At 54.5% G+C, this 23,568-nt stretch overlaps 1 protein-coding gene across 2 annotated transcripts in view; it reads left to right on the top strand.

Annotated features, from left to right (window-relative positions):
- Positions 1-2,195: 2,195 nt before the first annotated feature.
- The window catches only part of PADI1 (peptidyl arginine deiminase 1), a 33,898-nt gene continuing 12,525 nt past the window's right edge, over positions 2,196-23,568 (top strand). For both annotated transcript variants that reach the window (XM_081225841.1, XM_081225840.1), the window contains exons 1-10: positions 2,196-2,346; positions 14,935-15,115; positions 16,445-16,517; positions 17,173-17,234; positions 18,801-18,918; positions 19,005-19,130; positions 21,105-21,277; positions 21,427-21,530; positions 22,574-22,697; positions 23,140-23,247. In XM_081225841.1, the coding sequence (XP_081081967.1) occupies positions 2,255-2,346; positions 14,935-15,115; positions 16,445-16,517; positions 17,173-17,234; positions 18,801-18,918; positions 19,005-19,130; positions 21,105-21,277; positions 21,427-21,530; positions 22,574-22,697; positions 23,140-23,247 (1,161 nt within the window). In that variant the 5' untranslated portion in view covers positions 2,196-2,254. The remainder of the gene's footprint in view (positions 2,347-14,934; positions 15,116-16,444; positions 16,518-17,172; positions 17,235-18,800; positions 18,919-19,004; positions 19,131-21,104; positions 21,278-21,426; positions 21,531-22,573; positions 22,698-23,139; positions 23,248-23,568) is intronic.

Raw genomic sequence — 23,568 nt, 5'->3', positions numbered from 1 at the left:
GCCCCAGACCCCCTCCCTGCTACAGTTTCCCTGGGTGGTTCCAGGGACGTCCTGGAGTTGTGCTGGAATCTCACGGTCACCCAGCAACCCCCAGGCCTCTGCCCCTGCACAGCGCTGTGTTTGGAGGCAAACCCAGGTGTGTTCTACCTGCCAGAAGGGAGAGGGGCCATGATGTCATCTGGCTCCCCAACCCCTCCTCCTCCCAGACCTGACCAATCATGCCTGGAATCCCAAGTTCAAATAGACCACAGCCTGGGTGTGCAGGAGGTGCCTTTTGTGGGTTGTGGGCAGGGCAAGTGTCTGGGCAGGTCTTGGTGTCTTAAGTGTTCTCAGAACCAGAAGAAACTAGAGGAAGGGAGCAAATTGCAGAGGGTGGGCAGGGACACCGAGAACAGGAAACTGTTCTTATTTTTCTTCCAAGAGAGACTTTATGTTTTTCCAAGGTAAAAATATTTGCTTATAAAAACTGAGCAAACACTACACAGAAGCGTGAGGAAAAGGTAAAAAGGACACGCTCTTCTTCCTCCCATGTAGAAGCCTCCCAGGTAGAAGCCTCCACAGTACAAGCCCCTCTAGGGTCAGATGGCCCGGGCTAGAGTCCTGGCTTGACCACTTTCCAGCTACGGATCTTGAGAGGGTCTTTAACTTGTCGGTGCCTCTTGTAAACTTGTCGGTTTCTTCTTGTAAAATGGGGATATTTGTGTTCCTCTCAGCCTCTCTGCCCACTCTCTGCTATTGCCTCCTTCTTTCCTCCAGCTCTGAGTACATTTCTTTTTAAGACACCATGACCTGCCCAGGCCCCTGCCCTGCCCACAACCCATAAAAGACACATGCTGCACACCCAGGCTGTAGTCCGTTTGAACTTGGGATTCCAGGCTTAATCAGTGCCTGTCAACTAGTATTGTCATGAGGGTTAGATAAGTAAATCCATGGAAGGGACTTAGAACAGTGCTTGGCACACAGTGAGGGCTATGGACGCGTTTGTTAGCATCTCATCATCACCTGTCATCATCATCACCATCATCGTCATCACCAGTGGCATCACCGTTATCATCATCATCTTTGCAGACAGCTCTTTATGCACCAACCTGCCTTCCTCCCTCTTTCTAATCTGTCCACCCCCCCACCCACCCATCCATCCATCCCTCTCTAATGGGAATATCCCCACATGCTTTTCAGGAGCCTGTTTTATCCACTCCACATTACATTACAGATAAACAAAATGGCTCAGGTGCTGGTTAATGGGGAGGGGTGAGAGTGATGGATCAAAATCATTGCACATCCTTGAAGCGCTGTTTTGCTGGGTTCCGTATCCATGTGGCCAACCTAGACTCTGCCTCAGTGCTTTTGGGTGTAATGAACTTTGCAGATCAAGAACATTTGCCATCAGGTATGTTGGCAGTAAGAAAGATCATGCCAGGAAGATCTTCGAAATCAAAAGTAACCAAGTAAAAGTCTATGCCATTTTTGTGTTTCCCATCTCCCTAATCAGGCTGGGCATTTCTGGCGGTGGGGACTGTGTCCCCTCATACAGTCTCTTCCTGTAAAATGAGGAGACCAGTAATAGTTGCCAGGCTTTCTTCTAGTGAATACTAGGTGCCAGGCACTGTGCTAACCCTCCTACACATAGCTCAGGTAATCCCCACATCAACCCAGTGGAACAGGTACTACGGCTACAACTGTCATCTTCTTCTCCGTGGAGAAACGGAGCCACGGAGAGGTTGAAGAACTTGCTAAGATCATAGGTTGTAAGTGGCAGAGCCGGAACAGTCTGATTGCACCGTGCCTTTACGTGCTAACTGATCCCTTAATGTATGACATAGATCTGCAAGCCACTTAGCCAGCACAGAGCCCTCAGAAAATGCTGACTTAATTACCGCGTGGGTTCAGGCGCTGAGAGTCTGAGGATAGAGGTGAAGCTAGAGAAAGGGGGACGGGGGCTGCTGGGGAGCTTGTCTCCTGTTGACAGATGAGCCCTGCTCCACCAGGGGTCCCCTCTTCCCCATCCCCCAGAGAGGCCTTGGGTGCCTCCTCCCTCAGCCTCTTGGGTTGACAGGCCCGAGTGAGGAGGAATGGGCATGGAGCCAGGAGGTGGGGACTGGGCTCAGGCAGGCTAATCAGGTCATAGTGTGACTTTAAAAGGGAGGAGGAAAGCACCGAACCTTCAGAACTCACGCTCCTTCCTGGCAACGAGGTGCTTCGGAGAGGAGCTAGGAAGCCAGGGCGCGTGGAGCCTTGGAGCCCGGGGTACAGGATGGCCCCACAGAGAGCGGTGCGGCTGTCCCTGAAGAAGCCCACCTACGCTGTGTGTGTGGTGGGAATCAAAACATACGTGGATGTTCACAGGTGAGAGCCGAAAGCACCCACCTGGCTGCAGAGGGCTGGGCTGGGCTGGAGGACCCGCGGCAACGGGGTGGGCGCCTGGTGGACGAATGGGGCGAATTGGAGGATGCTGACAAGGGGTTGTTTTGACAGCAGAGCAGAGGGACTAGGATATCAGGTCCATCTTGGGGCTCTGGCTCCTGGCACCAGGGTCAAGTCTTTGGCCAGTGGATGAGGGTTCCAGCTCTGAGCCCTGGGGCCAGGGTTTAGGGTCTGGGTTCTGCGTTCTGACATCCCAGTGGAACTTGTGTGGAGCATCAGAATGAATTGTTGCTCAAGACGGGGGACAGGACTGGCCTCCCCTGATGTTGCCCTCAATTTCTTGCCAATGACCCATCTCTCTGAGGTGGGGAGGGGCAGTGTGTGTGGTGCAGCTTGATCCTAGAAGGCCAGCCAGGGCGACTGGGATCAAGAGGAAGTGGTTAGGGAATGCTTCAATGTGTTAATAAAAGAAAAGAACTGGAATAAGCCTGGGCTTATGTTTCAATGTGTTTTTTAATAGAGGAAAAGGACTTGGAACAAGCCTGGGGCTTGTGTTTGCCAGGAGGACGATGCCGATTATGGCACTGATGGCACCTGAGGGGCAGTGGAAGCATCAGCTTCCCCTGTTGGTCCCAATCCTCCCTGGCCTGGCTTTACCCAGATGGCGGTCCAGGGACCTGGCCCAGTGTGAGTTTCCCCACCTGGCCATTGAGGAAGTCGGTCTTGGGGGTCTCTGGGGGTCTTTCCAACTCGACACACTCTCTATGAGCTCCATCTCTACTGGATCGGATGGTACCAGAGCCCCTGCAGATGGGCAGGGGGCAGTCAAGGTGGGAGTCTCCCTCCCAGAGTAGGTGGGGGCTGAGGTCTCTTATAAGGTGGGATCTGAGCTGGGCTCAGCTTCACCTGGCCTCAGGGGAGCCTATGCCCCAGAAGACCTCCCTGCCTCCCTGGGGCAGTGGCCTGGGGCTGGGGAGGGAGAGCCAGGAGCCCTGGGAGGCCAGACCTCGGCTCTAAGTCATGCTGGGGGCCCTGGCGTGGGGCTGGTTCTCTTGCATCTGGGTGGCCAACAGAGATCCCATTTTCTGCTGCCCTTTTATCATACGGTTGCCAGACTTGGCAAATGAAAATACAGGGCACCCAGTTAAGTTTACATTTCAGATTTTTAAAAATGCTTTTTTTTAGTATATTGCATGGAACATACTTTTTTTTTTTTTAATGCTGTTTAGCTGAAATTCAAATCTAGCTAGGCATCCTGTACTTTATCTGGTAACTCTGCTTTAACATCAAAAGTAGGGAGGAGGGGCTTCCCTGGTGGCGCAGCGGTTGAGAGTCCGCCTGCCGATTCAGGGGACACGGGTTCGTGCCCCGGTCCGGGAAGATCCCACATGCCGCGGAGCGGCTGGGCTCGTGAGCCATGGCCGCTGAGCCTGCGCGTCCGGAGCCTGTGCTCCACAACGGGAGAGGCCACCACAACAGTGAGAGGTCCGCGTACCACACACACAAAAAAAAAAGTAGGGAAGAGGTCTCTGTGAGCCCCTGTCTTCCCGATTCCAGACCCCTGTTCTCATCCCAGGGGATGGCTATTTCTGGAAGGTAATTTCAGAACCTCAGGCCCTACTTGGTAGGTTGTGCTGCTGACTGAGGACAGAAGCACTTGACTGGGAGCCAGGAGACTTAGGTTCTGGTTCTGGCGCTGCCACTGACTTGCTGTCTGGCGTGGGCCAAGCCACTGGCCCTCTCTGGGGCCTGGCAGGATGAACTGAGCCCCCTATTCAGTTTAGCGTGGCGGTAAAGCACCCACACTCTGCACTTGGACAGACTCAGGTTCGCATCCTAGATCCACTGGTGGCTGTGGGACCCCGGGCAAGCTGCTGCATTTCTCTGAGCCTGTTACCTCATCTGACAAATGGGGAAGCAATAGCACTGATGTTAATGGCTTAGGGGGAGGGTGAATGTGAGCATGCACCTGTAGGGCCCCTGGCTCTGTGAGAGTGGGAAGTGCTTACAGCTCTGTGGGTTCCCTTTCCTCCACTATCTGTTCCTCCCATCCTGTCTCAGAGGTGGCAGGAGCAGAGGACAGATCAGCGGGTGTGTGGTGGGAACACGGGGCGATGCCATCTGTAAACTCCTTTGGGATCACCAAGCGCTTTAGCATCCTCAAGTGTGGGCCGTGGCCCAGCCGAGGGGAAGCTGCCTGGTTGTCTGTAGCTGCTGTGCTCTGGTTGACTCTGGGAGAGGGGGCTGCTCTGGGGTCCTGAGTGAGCACCGTGAGGGACCTGTACCCAAGAGCCCTTCAAGAAACTTCACCCCTGGATGGATCTAGAGTCTGTCATACAGAGTGAAGTAAGTCAGAAAGAGAAAAACAAATACCATATGCCAACACATATATGTGGGATCTAAGAAAAAAAAAGTCATGAAGAACCTAGGGGTAAGACGGGAATAAAGACAAAGACCTACTTGAGAATGGACTTGAGGATATGGGGAGGGGGAAGGGTAAGCTGGGACAAAGTGAGAGAGTGGCATGGACATATATACACTACCAAACGTAAAATAGATAGCTAGTGGGAAGCAGCCGCATAGCACAGGGAGATCAGCTCGGTGGTTTGTGACCGCCTAGAGGGTGGGATGGGGAGGGTGGGAGGGAGGGAGACGCAAGAGGGAAGAGATATGGGAACATAAGTATATGTATAACTGATTCACTTTGTTATAAAGCAGAAACTAACACACCATTGTAAAGCAATTATACTCCAATAAAGATGTTAAAAGAAAAGAAAAGAAAAGAAAAAAGAAACTTCACCCTGGATGTTGGTAGTGACTAGTGTCATAGCCACAGAGAATCTCTAAACTAGAAAACAGAAGTTTATTCTGCAGCAAGTTGGTTTAAAAGTAGACCTAAAGAAGAACTTCCAGCCACTGAGGTCTCTGATAGGTGGAGAAAGGCGATGTAGAATTGTCAAGACAGGTGGAGGAAGGGGGCCGTGTGTTGACAACCTGGGAAGGTTTAAGAGGAGCCTGAAGCTCACTCCAGGGCCTTGGCTGGCTAGGATGAAGGGGCTGTACTTGATGATGAACTTGGGGCCTTCCCACCCCCAGTGCCAAGTGCCTGGCTCCAGCTGAGGCCGAGCAAGGGGCCTCTGTTTGGCCTTGCTGGTAGAAGGCGGAAGCCCCCCAGAAGAGGGTCACCTGTGCTGGTCACCTGAGCTGCCCAGACTCCCAACATTCCAGAGCCGGTGGAGATGGGCGTGTGGGGGTGACGTCATGGGATGTGATTAATTCCCCCATGTGCTCTCTAGGCTCGTTATTTGGGAGTAATTGTGTGCCCCAGGGTGTCCCAGCCCAAGGAAACTTAGAAATCCCCTGACTCAAATGTACTGCAGATCCTACACCCTCACCCCAGCTGGCTAGCTCTCCACCGCGACCCCCTGGGTTTGGCCAGACGGCCCTGGCTGTCTCTGTCCTTTTCTTGGAGGTGGTCCCCAGAGGACTTATGCCAAAAAAGAGGGGGTGTGGCATGGGGAATCCATTAGTGGTCCAGCCTGGCACTCCCTGGCTACCCAGAGGCCAGAATCAGAGCCCCAGGCTGGAGATCACATGAACATTTATCCTTAGGGATGGAGGAGAAGGCTAGCTGGGTGGGGCCGGGGATGATCTCCTGGATTTATTCTAAGCCTCCCCTAATCCTACACAAGCCTCAAAGCCAAATAGACTCTTGGATCCAAGATGACTGGAATTCCAGGAGCACAGGGAAGGGGGTCTCTGTAGGGCTTCTCAGATGAGCCAGAGAAAAGACCCAGACCACTTCTCTTTTCTGGGGTTCCCTGTATTTCAAAAACCCAAAATGCCAAAACAGAGTTGTAAAACTTGTGGTCTATATATTCTTTTTTTAAAAAATAAATTTATTTTATTTATTTATTTTTGGCTGTGCTGGGTCTTCGTTGCTGTGCGTGGGCTTTCTCTAGCTGAGGTGAGCAGGGGCTACTCTTCGTTGCGGTGCGCGGGCTTCTCACTGCAGTGGCTTCTCTTGTTGCGGAGCAAGGGCTCTAGGCTTGTGGGTTTCAGTAGTTGTGGCACACGGGCTCAACAGTTGTGGCTCGCAGGCTCTAGAGCACAGGCTCAGTAGCTGTGGCGCACTGGCTTAGTTGCTCCGCGGCATGTGGGATATTCCCCGACCAGGGCTCGAACCTGTGTCCCCTGCATTGGCAGGCGGATTCTCAACCACTGCGCCACCAGGGTAGTCCTGACCTATATATTCTTGATGTTTACATTGAGTAAATTAATGCTTTTAACTTGTGAAGAAGTACAATGAAACATAATTGTGCTCCTTGCGGGATAATTACAGGATTGATGCCAATACTAATTCATGATGAGTGACAGGCTCCGAGAGCCGGGCTGGGACCTGGGTTTAAAGCCGGGTGAGGATCTCCTCTCCTACTTGTTCCGTCCCATTGCTGTATCGCATTCCTTCATTGGAAGTGATGTTAATGTTTAGATTCGAGGGTTCTCGGCGATTATGAGGCCGGGGTCCCCTGTAAGGTCCACGGAGCCAGGAGAGGCCAGGGAGTTACAGGATCTGGATGCGAAATGGGGTAGTGTGAGCTCTTGAAACGTAAAATACTGGCATCAGAGAGGGTACCAGAGGTCAGACGCCCCCTAAGTCTACAGATGTCCCTCCTCCCTGGTCCTCGTTGCTAACTCCCATTTTGAGACCTGGGAATCCATTCAGTCACTCTTCCCTCCCCTCTCCTGGCCCTATAGCCCCTTCCCTGTCTCTGCTTCTCCTTCCCATCATTTTGGTCTTGGAACCTCTCCTCATCCTTGACTGTCTCCTCTTCGCCCTGCTGCTCCCATCACTTCCAACTCCACTTCTCTCTCCTCCCCCCAATCCCCGCCTTCCTCTCTTGGTGGAGGGCCCGGGGCCAGGCAGTGGACCCCGAGAAAAGACTTGAGATGCAGGGAATGGAGGGGTGATCGCTCATCCGTGATGTAGATGCCCCTTTGACCCCAAAAATGCTTTCCCTGTGATGTGTTGTCCTCTCCTTTGCTATGTCCAGAGAAGCTTCCATTCCCTTTGCTGTGGCTTCTAAGCAGCTGTTCAGCTCTGCCAGGTGGTCCTGATGCTCAAAGATGTGTGGGAGGTGGGGGCGAGGCTGGAAGGAACTGGCAAATCCACACCCAGCCAAGGACCTCAGCCATGTGGGGAGCCCAGGAGGGGGACCTCGGCTGTGGGCTGGGAGCAGTGGGGGCGATTCCAAATGCTGCCACCCAGGGGTGGGTGCCGAGGGAGCTGGGACCTGCTGGAAATTTTCAGGAGCCTGGCCTCGCAGCAGGTACAGACCTGAGTTGGGTCTCCAAATGCACCCTGGGCCCCAGAGCAGAGAACCCAGTCACCCTGCATTTGAGACCAAGGCCACCTGAAGCCCTGTCAAGCGCTTCCCCAGCACACCTTCCCTGCCACGTTTATGACCCTGCCTACCCCCACCTGGGTCTCCATTGCCGTGCTGGGAGGGTGGGCAAAGGGAAGGCCAGAAATTCCTCAGGAGGATCCTGCAGAGGGTGTGGTCTGAGCCAGGCTGCCAGATGTAGTGAAAGGGTGGGCTGGGGCTTCCGGACCTGGATGAGAAGGAAGGCTGGGCTCTGTGCAGCCTGGGCCCCAGAGGAGGAAGCTCCATTGGGATGGGGCCTCTGAGAGTCAGTTCGATGACTGTAGAGAACAAGATGGCTGGTAACCAGTCATAACCACCAGTTAGGGTCAGGCCGGTCCTTGCAGGCTGTGTGACTTTGGGCCAGTTACTTAGCCCCTCTGAGCCTGTTTCCTCCCGTGCTAGATGAGGATAATACACCCGTTAATTGTACCTGTGAATTTGGCCCCCATTTTACAGATGAGAATTGCATAATCCACGGAGCACAGCCATACAATTTCCCATCTTGCAGATGGGGAAACTGAGGCTGAGAGGGGAGAAGTGACTCATGATTCTGACTTTCCATTCAGGGCTCTTCTCTTAAGGATGTTCTGGCCCCCAGCTCCTGTTTGCCCCTGCTGGGAAGGCCCGGGGTGGAAAGCTGCCACCCCCCATCTGTAGCCCCCATCCTTGGGCAGGCAGGGGTCCACTGAAAGAAGGCCTGGCCAGCCCGGCCCTCCTTGCAGGCTCTCTGGGTGTGGCCTTAGCTGAGCAATGACAGGGCATAAGGCACCCGTGATTCTTATCTCTGGGAAGGAAGGAAAGAGGGAGAGGACATAGCTACACCCTGTGTGATTCTACACTCAGGGGAAAATCCCTGCCTGCGATGTGGGATCTGCCTGTGATGTGATGTCAGCCACTGCCCTCCCCAACCTCTGTCGGCCACAGCCAGCTCCCAGGGAGGACCAAGGAGGAAGCCACACGGGGGCCTGAACTTTCTGTGACCTTTGCCCCACTGTGGTCACTTAACAAACGTTACTGGTCACCTGCTCCTTGTTCAGCTCTGTGCTGGGCTGAGGCACCTGGAGATGATACGACCCACCCCCGCCCCCGAGGGGCTCCCCTCTTAGTCTGGGAGCTAAAAAACCTTCAGATGTGGACGCTAACAATTGCATCGCTAACTGGGTTTGGGGGCAGGTCTGGAGTGAAGGGAGATGGAGGAATCCTATTCCCCAGGGTCTGCCTGCTCCCCATGCCGCTTGTGACAGTAATGACCATGGTGACAGTACCATCTTCAGCTCACAGTGCTGGCTGTACTACCTCAATTAAATCTCACAACAAGCCTATGAGGTGGTGACTACTACGATCCCCATTTCGCAGACAAGGAAACTGAGACACAGAGATGTCAAGAGACTTGCCCAAAGTCACACAGCCAACAAACGGCAGAGCTGGGATTTGAGCCCAGGTTTGCCTGATCCCAAATTCTATGAGCGCAACCCCAAGAGAGCCCATTATCGGGGAATTTTCTACGTTGTTGGGTTGGTGCGAGGGGTGGGTGAGGCAGGGCAGAGGATGAGCTTTGGAGTCAGACCCTGAGTGGGGTCACATCTCAGCTCTCCGTTGTCGCCCCGCTTGTGACCTCCCTCTGAATTTCACGTCATCTGTAAAATGGGGAGAAGAAGAATAACTGCTGTGCTCAGCAAACAGGGGCCGTGGGCATGGAATCAGAACGGAGTAAAAGCACTTTGGGGACCGTGATGTCCCTGCCCTGGGTGGATGCCATGAGGGCAGGGCCAGGGGTGACTCATCTCTTCTTTCCTGGTGCCCAGCGTGGTACAGTAGGTGCTCAGGAAATGCATGTTGAGGCAGAGTGGCCGACAGCACCAACAGGATTCCGTGTGCTCCCCGGAGCTGACGTTCTTTAGGGCTGGAGCCTGTGGGGGTCTGGCCAGTTCCGTGGGACTGTTGGCCACAGTGGTTCTCGGCTCCTGGCAGAAGCGACCACAGAGCTGGTCGTACCTGAGAGGACTTGCCAGGTCCTGCTTGCTGGTCCCAGGGCATTTCTTGTGGCTTCAGTCCAGGGAACGTCAAGTCCAGGACACCTGGAGAGTGGCACCTCTGGGGCTCTGGGCAGGCAGGTGGCTGATCAAGTGTGAAGGGGGAGTCACAGGCTTGGCTGGCCTGGTCTGCTCAAGGGCTGCCCGCCAGCTTGCTCCTCAGCCTTTCCATCCAGTTCTGCATTATTCTCCCTTCTGCCCTCGCCTCTCCCCCAGCACAATGCCCTGCCCTCCCTGCCCAGACCCTAGGCTGGGCAGAGGGGTCCCCTGACCCCTGAGGTCGTCCCTAGGGGCTGGTGGTATCCAAGCAGCAGGTAGGATAGACGGCATGGGAGGGAGTCCATGACGGCTGTGTTTCTCTTCTCCCTAGAGACCAGGTGGTCAACTTCCGAGTAGTTGAGATAAGCTGTGGCCTGTGGAGCCCCAGTGGGAGGAAGCTTCTGGATACAGGTTGCAGCCAAGTAAAAGGAAAAGCTTTCTAATTACCTGAGCTGTCAAAGCACAGAGGGGCTGTAAGGTAGTGAGCTGCCTGTCACAGGACCTGTTCAAGCACAGAGTTCTGTGATGGGCAAGGAGCTGGCCAGGATGACCTCTGAGACCCGTCTCTGACCCAAGGCCTATGAAGATACTCCACAGTCTCATTGTCTTAGGGCAGAAAGGGGCCAGAAGGTCATGGGTGCCATCTTCCTGGTCTGCACTGACTTCACCCCTGCCAAGTTCAGGTGCGTGGAGGGGGAAGAGGTCTTTCCTGCCTCCGTGCCCCACATCCTGCCAGCTCCCACGGGATCATACTGAGGCGCTTGTGTTGCAAAGTTTCAACATTTTCCTTTTTCCTTCCTACATCTTCCCTGACTATTTCCTTCCTCCGGTCCCCGCCCGGGACACGCTCAGGGCACACACATTCATTTTCAAGTCAGCGGGACAGCATAATATAGAAGAGATGCTGCTCCTTCCATCCTTTAGCAGGAGGGTTACTTAACCTCTCTGAGAAGAATTCTTCATCTGCTAAACGAGGACAGCAACATGTTCCTGCGAGGGTTGTTGTGAAGGGTGGATGAGGCATCAAAAGCTGAGCATGGGGCTTCCCTGGTGGCGCGGTGGTTGAGAGTCCGCCTGCCGATGCAGGGGACGCGGGTTCGTGCCCCGGTCCGGGAGGATCCTACATGCCGCGGAGCGGCTGGGCCCGTGAGCCATGGCCGCTGGGCCTGCGCGTCCGGAGCCTGTGCTCCGCAACGGGAGAGGCCGCAGCAGTGAGAGGCCCGCGTACCGCAAAAAAAAAAAAAAAAGACAGGGTGAGGGAGAGGGTTTCAGGGTGTGTGATCAGCTCGTGGACATTCTTCTGATTGGTTGGTGGTGAGGTAATTGGGAGTCAACATCATCAACCTTCTGGTTCCAACCGGTCTGGGATCTATGTGCTTGTGCGCAGCATATAATTAACTTCTTCCACCTGGTGGGGGCTTCAGTATCTGCAAAAGGGCTCAAAGGCCGTGGCTCACAATATTATCTATAGCCCTTAAGGAGGGACTAAAGATCCTTGACTTTGTTTAATGGCTAAACTATTATTATTTTGTCTTGCTTGGCTGTTTTCCATTGTTTCTGCATTTTCTCATTTTTCTGATTAAATTTTTTCTTTGGAACTTGGGGGAAGGCCTAGGAGGCTAAAATTACAAACAAGAGGCAGGCAGAAGACATGGTGGAGTGGCGGGGGGGGTCTGTCCCGGGAAGGTCCATAGGTTCTTGCTCGGGTACAGTTCCACGTTCCTGGGTTGCCTTGCCCTCATCCATAAAACAGGGCTTTCTTGTACCCCTTGCCCACACCAGGCACCACACTGGGTGCTGAGATGACAGTCGTTTTAGTGAAGGTAAAATGGGAAAATTCCCCACATTCTAGAGGGAGAAACAGGAGAGACAGACGATAGAAAAACCTGTCAAATAAACATGACATGTCAGGTGACAAGTGCCATGGGTTGAAATGAAGCTGGGTCATGGGGTTAGGGAGTGGGGGGCTCGTGGTGTCACCCATGTCACACAGCCTTAAAGAGGGCAGTCAGGGAAGACCTCTGAGAAGGAAAGGAGGCACGGAGGTCCCAGCGGACGCTCGGGAGCTGAAGATTGTGAACGAAGAGAACCCAAGTGCAAAGGGTCGAAGGCAGGAGGGAGTTTGGCAACTGGAGGGAGAGCAAGAGCTGGGTTTGCAGGAGTGAGGAGGGCGTAGCCAACTCCGCGCAGGCTGCAGAGCCCCCGGGGAAAGGCTGGGAACAGAAGGGATGCTGAATGACTTCCGTGTTAAGGGGATCCCTCTGCTGCTGTGTTGAGACCAGATCGTGGGCAGCAGGAGAAGAAGCAGGGGGACCAGCCTATTGTGAAAATCCACATGGAAAAAACTGGTGCCTGTACCAGGACGTTAGGCGTGGAAGAGATGTGAATGTCAGCAGGTGCTGCTGTAAAGGGGGCGCTGACAGGGTTGACTGGTGACTGGATGTGAGCTCGAGGGAAGGGGAGAAGGCCAGGATGAATCCAATGATGGGGCAACTGTGGCCTGACACGGGCAGGTTTGGACGGGGCAGAAGTGGGGAGCTAAGAGTTTCGTTTTGGACACGTTAAATGGAAAAAGCCTGTTAGACACCCTAAAGAGATGTTCAAAAGACAGCTTTTGAGTCTGGAGATGGAAAATGGGGGTTCTAAGTCTGGGAGCCTTAGTTTCCTATGGCAACTGACTAAACAATGGCAAAGGGCATGTAAGGTGGGAAGATGCCTGAAAGTGCCTCTTGAGGACGGTGAGGCCAGGAGTCGGGTGAGGACCTGTGGGTCCTGCCAGCAGCCTGCAGGGCTCAGGGGCCCCTCTCTACCCCAGCCTCATCTTTAAAACGAGAATAATAATTGCCTTATGGGGCCATGATGTGCATCAGAGAGCCAGGTCCTGAGTGGGACTTGGGCCTGTTGTAACTACGACCATCACCACCATTGTCAGTGAGGGCAGTTGCTTGTGGGGACTGAGTGACCACGGCAGGGATCTGGGAGGGGTGTCTGGTTTCTCCAGGGGCTTTAATACTTGCATGGTTTCTCAGGGGTACAGGAAACGATGGAGGCAGGGGGATGTATCAAAGGACCCTTCTGGCCCTGGCATCTTTGCAGTCGGGTGGACCTTTGCAAGTTGACTTGACCTTGGGTGGTGGCCTTGAGGCTGACGGCTCTGTCCTGGGGGACGGCAGTGGGGAACCCTGACATGTAGTTCCCTCGTCCGACTTCCCCTCCAGGGTGTGTGTTCCACATGGCCAAAGGCCTCATGGAACCCTGGGGCCCATCATAGGGCTGGGACAGGGAGGCACACAGCTCAGGTTTATTCAGGGGTTGAAGAAGGACAAGTGCCCCCAGAGGCCCTGCTGACTTAGCTCCTGATGCCCTGTAGCCCAAGTTTGCAGAGCATCCTCTCTGAGTCTACGGCCCAGGAAGGCTGGACCCTACCTGCTGTGGCTGGAAGCAGCTGGTGGTTTGAGAAGTAGCGTGGAGGCCCAGAAGATGGGTGCCCCCGGCTGGGGCCTGGCAGACGGAGGGCTTCCTGATCCCCTTTTCTGGAGCCCAGAGCTCTGGAGTACTGGGTGGATGTGGTATATCAGGTAGACGGGGAGAAATGTGCAGGGTATGGCCTCAGTCGAGTTCTGTACCACTGGGTGCAGATGGGCCTGAATCCCCCTGCAGACTAGGGGCAAATGAATCCATTCATGCATTTAACAAGTGTTTATGAGACTGACCACATGCCAGACACTGTTATAGGTCCTGGGAGATGGCAATGAGCAAAACAGACAAAACTCCCTGTCCTGGTGGACCTGACCTTCTAGCAGGAGAGACGGACAATACCTAACAGTATGATTAAGAATCAGAGCAGACAGTGCTTTGTGACCACCTAGAGGGGTGGGATAGGGAGGGTGGGAGGGAGACGCAAGAGGGAGGGGTTAGAGGGATATATGTATACGAATAGCTGATTCACTTTGTTATACAGCAGAAACGAACACAACATTGTAAAGCAATTATACTCCAATAAAGATGTTAAAAACAAACAAGCAAACAAACAAAAAAGAATCAGAGCAGAGTGGCAGGGATAAGGAGAGTGTGGGAGAAGGTGGGACAAGGTGTAGCATTAAATAGAGTGATGGGGGGGGGTGCTCACTGAGAAGGTGACATTTAAGCAGAGCCCTGAAGAAGGTAAAGGAGTGAGCCTTGTGGATATCTGGGGGAAGAGCATTTTATGCCGAGGAAACGGCCAGTGCAAAGGCCCTGAGGCAGGACAGCCTGGCAGCTTCATGGAACATCAGGAAGGTCGGTGTGGCTGGAGCAGAGTGAGTGAGGACTGAGCCTAGTGGGGTGGAGGAGGTTCCTGGGGGGTGGCAGAGGGCAAATCAGGAGGGGCTTTGAATGCCATTGTGAGGACTTTGCTGTGTGTGATGGGAACCGTTGCTTTTGAGCATAAGAACAACGTGATCTGTTCTGAGTGGGGAACAGACTGGAGCAGGCCCAGGTGGGCTTAAGAAGCTGCTCAGCACTCTAGGTGGGTGCAGGGGTGGCAGTGGAGGAGGTGAGAGGTGGTCTCGAATGGATTTCTTGTTGGGTTAGAGAATTTGGAAGCATAAAATCAGGAAGCTTTGGGGGAGGGCGGGGATTGAGGATGTCCAGAGGTTTCCAGTCTCTGCTCTCTGGAGCCTCATGGGCCGCAGTGGGAGTGGAAGGGTTAAACACCGTGGCTCAGCACCACCCTCCTCTCCCTTTTGTCCTTCTTCTGTCTGGGGTTCCACGCGAGGTCCACCGAAAGGGCTCTGCCACTAAAACAGAGCTCAACAGCCACTGCTCTGATCCAAGCCCTTCATGTTGCAGATGGGGAGACTGAGGCCCGGGGATGACGTGCCCAGGGTGGGTCACATGGGAATCAGTGGAGAGCTGGGATGGAGCCCTGGGGCCCAACCAGGTTGGTCTCCTGGCCAGTAGGCCCCTCACCCCCCGCCGCTCCCCACTCCAGCTGTTAGGGGGTGCTGTTGCATAGCCGGGTAGCCCCAGCCCACTACCCCACCGGTCTCTCTCCTGAGCCCCCGGATGCTCTCCTCTCTCCTTTCTACCAGTGATGTGCCCAAGGGCGCTGAGACCTTCAGTGTCTCTGGGAGCTCCGGGGTGGAGGTCTTCACGGTCTACAACACAGCACAGGTGACAGAGCCCACAGGTAAGCCCTACTGGCCCCTGAATGCCGGCGTGGACGTGATCATATCTGTGAATGCAGCCAGTAAGGCTTTAAACGATCTCAAGGTAAGAGGCTACTTCCCCACAGAAGGTAAGAGCCCCCCACAAAGCACACCCCGTTCACCCATCTCCCCCACTCAACCAAACCCCACAAGGCTTTGCCATCCACAGCCACGTGACACATCCTGATACAACTCAACAGACACCCAAACATGCAAACCCACCCCAATGCCCCAACGTCACACGCACACATACACAAATGCGCCCGTAAAAGCACAGCCTTCGGGCTTCCCTGGTGGCTCAGTGGTTGACAGTCCACCTGCCGATGCAGGGGACACGGGTTCGTGCCCTGGTCCAGGAAGATCCCACATGCCGTGGAGTGGCTGGGCCCGTGAGCCATGGCCGCTGAGCCTGCGCGTCCGGAGCCTGTGCTCCGCAACGGGAGAGGCCACAACAGTGAGAGGCCCGCGTACCGCAAAAAAAAATAAATAAATAAATAAATAAAGCACAGCCTTCCTGCTCGCCCCCTCAATTCACAAACACCCCCTTTAACGCAGCTCCACACAGACCCCAAACAAGCCCCCCACTCCTGTGCAGACAGGAGTTCTCGGCAGCACCCATACACACACGCACGCACGTGGACACAGGTACATACCAGCGTGTGTGTCTCCCACCTAAGGAAGCAGGAAGCCTCTCTTTCACAGAGGATATCCTTCTTACTCACCCTCAGGCACCCACCACACACACAGTGACCCCCAATTCATTGATTCAGCCTTTTCTCCAACGACACCGAAAAGGTGGGGACTGTGCAGCTGTTGAGAGTAGGGGCCCTGGAGCTCAAATCCTACTTCTGAGCCCCATCTACTGGGGTCATCCTGGGGGCTCACTGAGATGGCCCGGGTGGAGCCCTGGCCATGGGTTCTAGGGCATGGGGAAAGCTCTGTGAGCTTGGGCTGCTACTATGGGGTGGGGTGGGGGGTGGTCATTGTTCCCATTTTACAGATGAAGAAACAGAGGCTTAGAGAGGTTGAATAACTTGCCTGTCCCTAGTGACAGCTGTTCCTTCCCTCATTCTTTCTCTCTGACATCCCCATGGGTTCCTGAGGGTCCAGCTGCTCCCTCTGGGATCCTCCCGCACCCCGTGTGGCCCTCCTTGCCCCTCAGCCCAGTCCTGGCAGCTGAGGAGGCATCCACAGCCTCTCCAGCTGGAGAAGGGGGCTCTGGATCCAAGCCGGGAGCCCGTGGGCCTTGGGCCTTCAGCAGCAGGGAGTAGCTGGGCCCCCCATGCCTCCCCTACCTCTAAGCAGGGCCGCCGTAGTGTCCCCTCACTCCCCCTGTCACAGCCATCTCTGAAGGGGTGGCCGTGCCTGCTTAGGGCTGACCATGTCCCCACAGGTGCAAGTCTCCTACTTCGGGCTGCAGAAGGATGGCGCCCTGGGCCAAAGTGTACTCTACCTCACTGGCGCAGGTAAGTCCCACCTCCCTGGCTCTCCGTACATCCACCCCTCCATGCTGACTGCTTGACGGTCTTAGGGGAGCCCCCAAGTGCAAGGCCCATGGACATCTTCCTCCCCCATCGAGGAGCCTGGCTTCTTCAGAGGCGGTTCATCCACTCTAGAGCCTCAGGGGTGGAGTCCCAGCCATACTTAGGGCCATAAGAATCTGGAAACTGCACTGCCCATGGGTCACCAGCTAGACCCACAATAGGCCTCCTTCATCCAGAGTCTGCCTATCACACTCACTGGAACTTCAAGACATCACTAAACCATGGAGAGCCACATGCTACCTTCGGCCAGACCCCGGCAGGTGGCCCTGAGAACTGCAGAACCAGCACCTAGAACCTCAGGCCTGATCCCGACCTCCAGAGTCATGGCCCCCAAGAGCTAGCAATTCAGCCCACATAGATGAGTCAGAAATTCAAGAGCCAAAGCCTCGGGTCCCTCCAACACCCAGAACCACACGGGGCTGCCACAAGGGCCTCTCAGGTGTTGGGTGTGGTCCCCAGAAAAGGGCTTCCTGGCTCTCAAGGGCTTGTGGAGGGGCCGAAGCTTGCCCCAACCTGGATGTTATGGTGCGAGGGTGGGACTGGGGAGCCCTGGTAGTTCCTCTACATCTCTTTGCAGACATCTCCCTCGATGTCGACACGGGCCGCACGGGCAAGGTGAAGAGGAGCCACGGCGACAAGGTGGGACTCTCCTCGTTACCCCAAGATGGCAGAGTTGACAGGCAAACCTGGGTGTGGTCCTGGGGTGGAGTGGGCTCTTCCTCCAGAAGGGTGATGGATTCCTAGGGTCTGTGGTATCCAACAGTATAGGGAAGCCATCTGAGGACTCCCAAATCAGCATGAATGGGCCTTAACTTACACTGTGTGATCAACATGCTGTGTGTCTCCTGGAGAACAGCTTACCCTCTCTGGGTCTCTCTTGTGCCACCTTAGAACTGGGATTAGTTCTTTTTCTTGAGGCCTTTTCTATTTCCTGGGCTGTATTTGGACCCCCAAGCATGGTAGGTGACTTGTCAAGCAACTGACAGATCCTGAAGAGTGAGGACCAAGATGGGGTGGGCTCAAGGCATTATCCCACCGGATGTATCTGAAAGCCATCCTGGGAGGGTAGAAGATACGATTTGCAGGGAAAGACCCCACAGAGGAAGCCTGAATCATATATAAGACTTTGTGGACAAGATGGGGTAGGGCTGCCACGGATGGCTGTGCAGGTTGTTCACTGCACAAGGTTGCTTGGGCAAAGTGGTGGGCGGGGCCTATGATATAAATCATGTCTTGGGCCCTGGTACAGAGAAGCATCTACCCGGAGGGGTGAACAAGCATGCCATATAAGTTAGCAGTTGCCCTGTGAGGTCCCCCAGATCCAAGTTTGAATCCCATCTATGTGACTTGGGGTTCACACCCCAGAGCCTCTTTTCCCTCTTCTGTGAAATGGGGAAAATAAGCCCTGTCTTGCACAGTCTGGTGGGGATAAAGTAGAAGCATGCCAGGAAGGGGACTTCCCTGGTGGTCCAGTGGGTAAGACTCTGCACTCCCAATGCAGGGGGCCTGGGGTTCCAACCCTGGTCGGGGAACTAGATCCCACATGCATGCCGCAACTAAGAGTCCGCATGCCGCAAATAAGAAGTATGTATGCTGCAACTGAAGATCCCACATGCCACAACAAAGATCCTGTGTGCCGCAACTAAGACCCAGCGCAGCCAAAGTAAATAAGCAAATAAATTAAAAGAAAAAAAAGAAGCACATCGGGAAGAGCTTTGATCACAGAGGCAGGGTTCCAGTCATCTTCCCCACCTCTCAGCCCAGACTATCTTGCAGGGCCTGCAGGATCTCAAGTGAAAGTCAGAGAAAACTGTGGGACAGGCCCCAGGAGAGGACTGGCATGGGGAGAGTCTCCCAGGAATTCTCCAGCCCCATCAAGGTCAGGGCGAGGCAGTCTTAGTCTGCTGGCAGGACCAAAGCTCAGCAGACTGGCAAAAGCCATTTCTGGGTTTGGCGCCATCACCCTTCCTCTTCCAGTGGGATGGCTGGGAGGAGCTGTTGTTCACTGCACAAGCGTGGACTGGCTCTGGGTGTAGGGACCTGGAACTCCACTCCCCAAATCTATGATCCCTCTATAAATCTTTAAGCAAACCCAGAATACAAAAGTCTCCAAGTTAACAAAGCAGACGGCTCTAGCCATGTCCAGAACCCCTTCCCAGAGATCCCTGGGTCTCACTGACCCTAAGGCCTCTTGCTTTGCCACAGAAAACCTGGAGCTGGGGCCCTGAGGGCTATGGGGCTGTCCTGCTGGTGAACTGTGACCGGGATTGTCTCAGCTCCAGGGAGATCGACCTCAGCAGCACCCAGCTGACATCACTGGATGGTGAGCAACAGAAGGGGTGTATGGGGTTGTCCAGGGTGATGGCGTGGGATGGAGCAGGATTGTCTCATGGGCACCACTCTCTCCAGACCTGCAGGACATGTCCCCAATGGTGCTGAGCTGCGATGGCCCTGATGAGCTCTTTGACAGCCACAAGCTGGTCTTGAACGTGCCGTTTTCTGATTCCAGGAGAGTGGGGGTCTTCTGCGCTAGGGGTGAGTGGCCTGGAGGGATCTCTTCCCTCCCTGCTCCATCTTCTGCTTCCCAAACCATTCTTCTCTTATCCACCTCTCTCCCTCCTTCCATCATCATTTTGTAACTCTCACTACCACTTACAAACAGCCACTCCATCAGGACACGACATATCGCCCAAGAAAGAGGTGCTCAAACTAGACCCATTTTACAGAGGGGAAAACTGAGGCTCAGACATGTGAATTCACTGCCCTAAGGTCACACAACCAGTTGGGGATGACGCAAGCATTCAAAGCCAGTCTCTTGGGCACCAAAGCCCCTCTTCTTTCCACTACCCTTGCCCTTTCTCCTGAGCCCATCCTTCCTCTGGTCGGTTAGCACGGAATGAGTTCTCGATGTAAAACAGCACTGTCCAGGCTGGGTGGGCTGGAGGCAGGGACTAGCAAAGTTGAGGCCCAGGCCTGCCTTCAGAATCCAGTTGTTCTGACAGTTCATTAATCAAAGTCTGTGGATTAAAAAACAAACAAACAAAAAAAACCCTGGCAGAAACACTAATCCTTAACCCTGAGGTGTCCTTACTCATTTTCATAAATCACAAGAGACCTCTCCGGCCCCTTCCTTCTTCCTCGTCATCCTCCTCTGTTCAAATTGACTCAGAACTTGTCCCAGCTAAATGAGCCTGGCAGGGACCAGAATGTTCCAATGGTGGAAGGTTACCCAGGAGTCCGGCTTGGAAACACTTACTGTGATACCAGAACATAAGCAAAGTCTCCTCCGTAAGTGAGCTGACATTTCATGCTGTAAGAGCGTGCCAGGGTGGCGCTTCCCAGACAACCCTCAAGGGAGGGGACAAGGCTATGGGCCAGAACTACTATGTGCCAGGCGATTAAAAAAAAAAGTGAGATGAAATTCACATAACATAAAATTAACCATTTGATTTTATTTATTTTTTTATAAAGTTATTTATTTTTGGCTGCATTGGGTCTTTGTTGAGGGGCGCGGGCTTTCTCTAGTTGCGGTGAGCGGGGGCTACTCTTCGTTGTGGTGAGCGGGCTTCTCACTGCAGTGGTTTCTCTTATTGCAGAGCACGGGCTCTAGGCGCGTGGGCTTCAGTATTTGTGGCACGTGGGCTCCGTAGTTGTGGCACACAGGCTCTAGAGCACGGGCTCAGTAGCTGTGGTGCACAGGCTTCGTTGCTCCACGGCATGTGGGATCTTCCCAGACCAGGGCCCAAACCTGTGTCCCCTGCATTGGCAGGTGGATTCTTAACCTCTGCACCACCAGGGGAGTCCCCAAATTAACCATTTTAAAGTGAATAATTCAGTGACATTGAGTACATTCTCAGTGTTGGGTAACTACCACAAAATTTCTAGCTCTAAGACATTTTCATCACCCCCAAATAAAGGCCTGTACTTATTAGCAGTCACTCCCCATCCTCCAACCCCCAGCCCTAGGCAACAGCTAATCTGCTTTCTGTCCCTATGGATGTACCTATTCTGTGCATCTCATACAAATGGAATGATACGATATGAGGCCTTTTGTGTCGGGCTTCTTTCACTTAGTATAATGTCAAGGTTCATCTGTGCTGTAGCAAGTATCAATACTTCATTCCTTTTTATGGATGAATAACATGCCAGCATATGGACATACTACATTTTGTTTATCCATTCATCCGTTGATGGACATTTAGGTGGTTTTCACCTTTTGTGCCAGCTGCTTTTACTTCCTTATCTAGTTTAAAGCTTATGCTGACCGCATGAGAAACGTAATATTAGCCCATTTTACAGATGAGGAACTGAGTCTCAGAGAGGTTGAGTCATTGAGCTGAGGTCACACAGCTTGCACATGGCAGAGCTGGAGAGGAGTCCAGGTAGATCTAACACAAAAGTGGTTCTGCCTCTACATTCCTGGCCTTGGGTTTCCTGTCCTCACATCCTCGCAGCCCCACACCCCTGTCCCAGCACTGGGCCCCCATTGCTGACTCTGGTTCCCCCTAGGTGGGAATTCTCTCTCAGACTACAAGCAGGTGCTGGGGCCCAAGCATCTGTTCTACGAAGTGGAGCGGCATCCGGGGGAGCGGAACATCAGCTTCTACGTGGAGGGGCTCACCTTTCCCGATGCTGATTTCTTGGGGCTGGTCTCTCTCAGCGTCAGCCTGGTGGACACCAAGGTATGTATGGCGCTGGGGGCTGTGATAGGCAATGAGGGGCTTCAGGGACAAGCGTGGAGGCTCCAGGGCTGGGAGGCTGGGGGCTGCGGGGTCTTGAAGCCTGATGGGGGCTCCCTGCAGGGCCCACTGAGTCCTCATTTTCCCCCCAGACCCTGCCTGAGGTGCCCTACTTCACAGACACCGTGACCTTCCGCATGGCCCCCTGGATCATGACCCCCAGCACCCAGTGCCCCCTGGAGCTGTATGTGTGCAGGTGAGGCCTCCTGCAGCTCTCCCACCGTCTCTGGACTCATAGAGATAGGAACAGAATGCCCTGCCAGGCTTGGCGCTGCACTCATACTGGACGGATTCACTGTAGGCACCCATGGACACAAGCTGGGAACAGGATAGCAGAAGGCTGGCTTGGGTCTGTCAGCCCCACCTGCTCTGAGCAGCTAAGGCCCTGGCTGAGGTCAGTGGCTCAAGTCCAGCACACCTGCCCTACCCTGTCCTGCATGTAACAGCCTCAGAACATCTAGGATTTATTCCAGGCAGTGGGGCCAGGCCCCGTTCAGACTGCTGGCAGCTGCAGGAGACCCAGCCTTGCTCAGATGTGGGTGTACTCCTGGGCCTGCAGAGAACTCGGGACCCAAACTCCAAGATCCTCTGTGAGCCCTTGTCCAACCCGGGTCCCTGGTCCTTCTGCCATGTCTCAGAATCCTTGTCAGGCCCCTTGATGGGCAGGTGAGCCTGGATGGGCAAGGCTACTCCGGGCCCCTGCATCAGAGGTCGGACCACTGGAAAGGGCCAGAGGTGATTTGGAACATAAGTCAAACGGCCAGGAAGGGTGTGGCCAAACAGGTTTGCTCTGCTGAGCTGGGCCCAGGTGTGCAGAAGGGAACTCTTTCTTTCTGTTTGCTCAGTAACACCACCCTGACTCCTTTGTTTAGGCCCGTTGTGAGAAACAGGGGGAGATGGGGCTACCTGGCCCCTCACTTCCACCTTAACCAGTGAGATTCAGTCCCCAGTCACCTTCTCCAGGACTTTGGTGCCCTGCCTTTGGGCTCCACAGCCCTGGGCCTGTCCCTCCCCTTGCACCTGCCACCTGATGTGATCTGGGGACATTATTTGTCTCTGTCATTAGCCCATGAGTCTCTCTAGTGCAGAGACTGGGTTTGAACCCCTGTGCCCAGGGGCCACACGGGGCCTAACACAGACCGCATCAAGGCCACCCCATCTATCCCCTGCCTCCCGGCCCTGAGGCCAAGGCCACAGTCAGTGGTCATTATTTTGCTCCCCTCTCCCTGTGTTTCGCAGTGTCGTAGACTCCCATGGCTCAAATGAGAAGTTTCTGAAAGACATATCTGACCTGGTGTTGAAAGCCAACTGCAAGCTGACCGTCTGCCCTTGGGCTGAGAATCAGAATGACCGCTGGATCCAGGTGGGTGCGGGAGCAATCCTGGGAGAGGAGGGCAGCCCGGGAGGCCTGAACCCCGTCCTTTACACTGGCTTTGGGAAAGCTGGCCTGCGCAGGCTCCTACTGGCCTCCGTTTCCCTAGAGAAGCCAGGCCGGCCTGGGTGCCAGGACTTAGGGTGAGGGGCATGCAGTCTAGGGGAACGGCCCCCCCCACCCCCCCGCCGCCACTGCCTGCATCGCCCCAGTCTCTCCTGCTTCCCTCCAAGTGCTCTGATCCCAGGCAGAGTCCTCCGCTGGCTGCGGTCCTGAGACGCCTCACTCCACCTCTGTTCCCTGGCCCCTGCACCCTCCCGGTCTTGGGGAAGATCCACTGTCCTGCCCTGCCCCGCCCCGGGCCTGGGGGGATTAACCCATTCGTAATACTATACTGAGGCCGTCACTGTGGTCTTTTTCTCTCCCCTCCCAGGACGAGCTGGAGTTTGGCTACATCGAGGCCCCTCACAAATCCTTCCCAGTGGTCTTTGACTCCCCCCGAAACAGAGGCCTGAAGTATTTCCCTTATAAGAGGATCCTGGTATGTGGCAAAGGGCAGAGTGGGGAAACCGTGGGTGGCTCCTCCTGTAGGATTCTCCAGTCAGTCTTGCCTGGTCCTAGTCCTTTAGGGGCTACAAAAGGACACAGGTGGTGGGTTCTGGCAAATGGGGAGTTAGTGGGAGGTTTGGGAGGAATACATAAATGAAATGCAAATCTCATGCAAATCACCCCTGTTCTGGGAGGGACAGGCCAGCAAACTCCTCCTTGGGGTCCTTCCTCTCCCCCAAGGGGGAGTGAACAAAGGAGTCAGCTCTGGGGAAACCAAACTGCCTTTTGAGGGCAACGCACCCTTAGTGAGCCC

Source organism: Mesoplodon bidens, assembly GCF_964165515.1.
Source record: "Mesoplodon bidens genome assembly, chromosome: 2".
Classification (NCBI taxonomy): domain Eukaryota; kingdom Metazoa; phylum Chordata; class Mammalia; order Artiodactyla; family Ziphiidae; genus Mesoplodon; species Mesoplodon bidens.
This window is presented reverse-complemented; position numbering and strand designations above follow the sequence as displayed.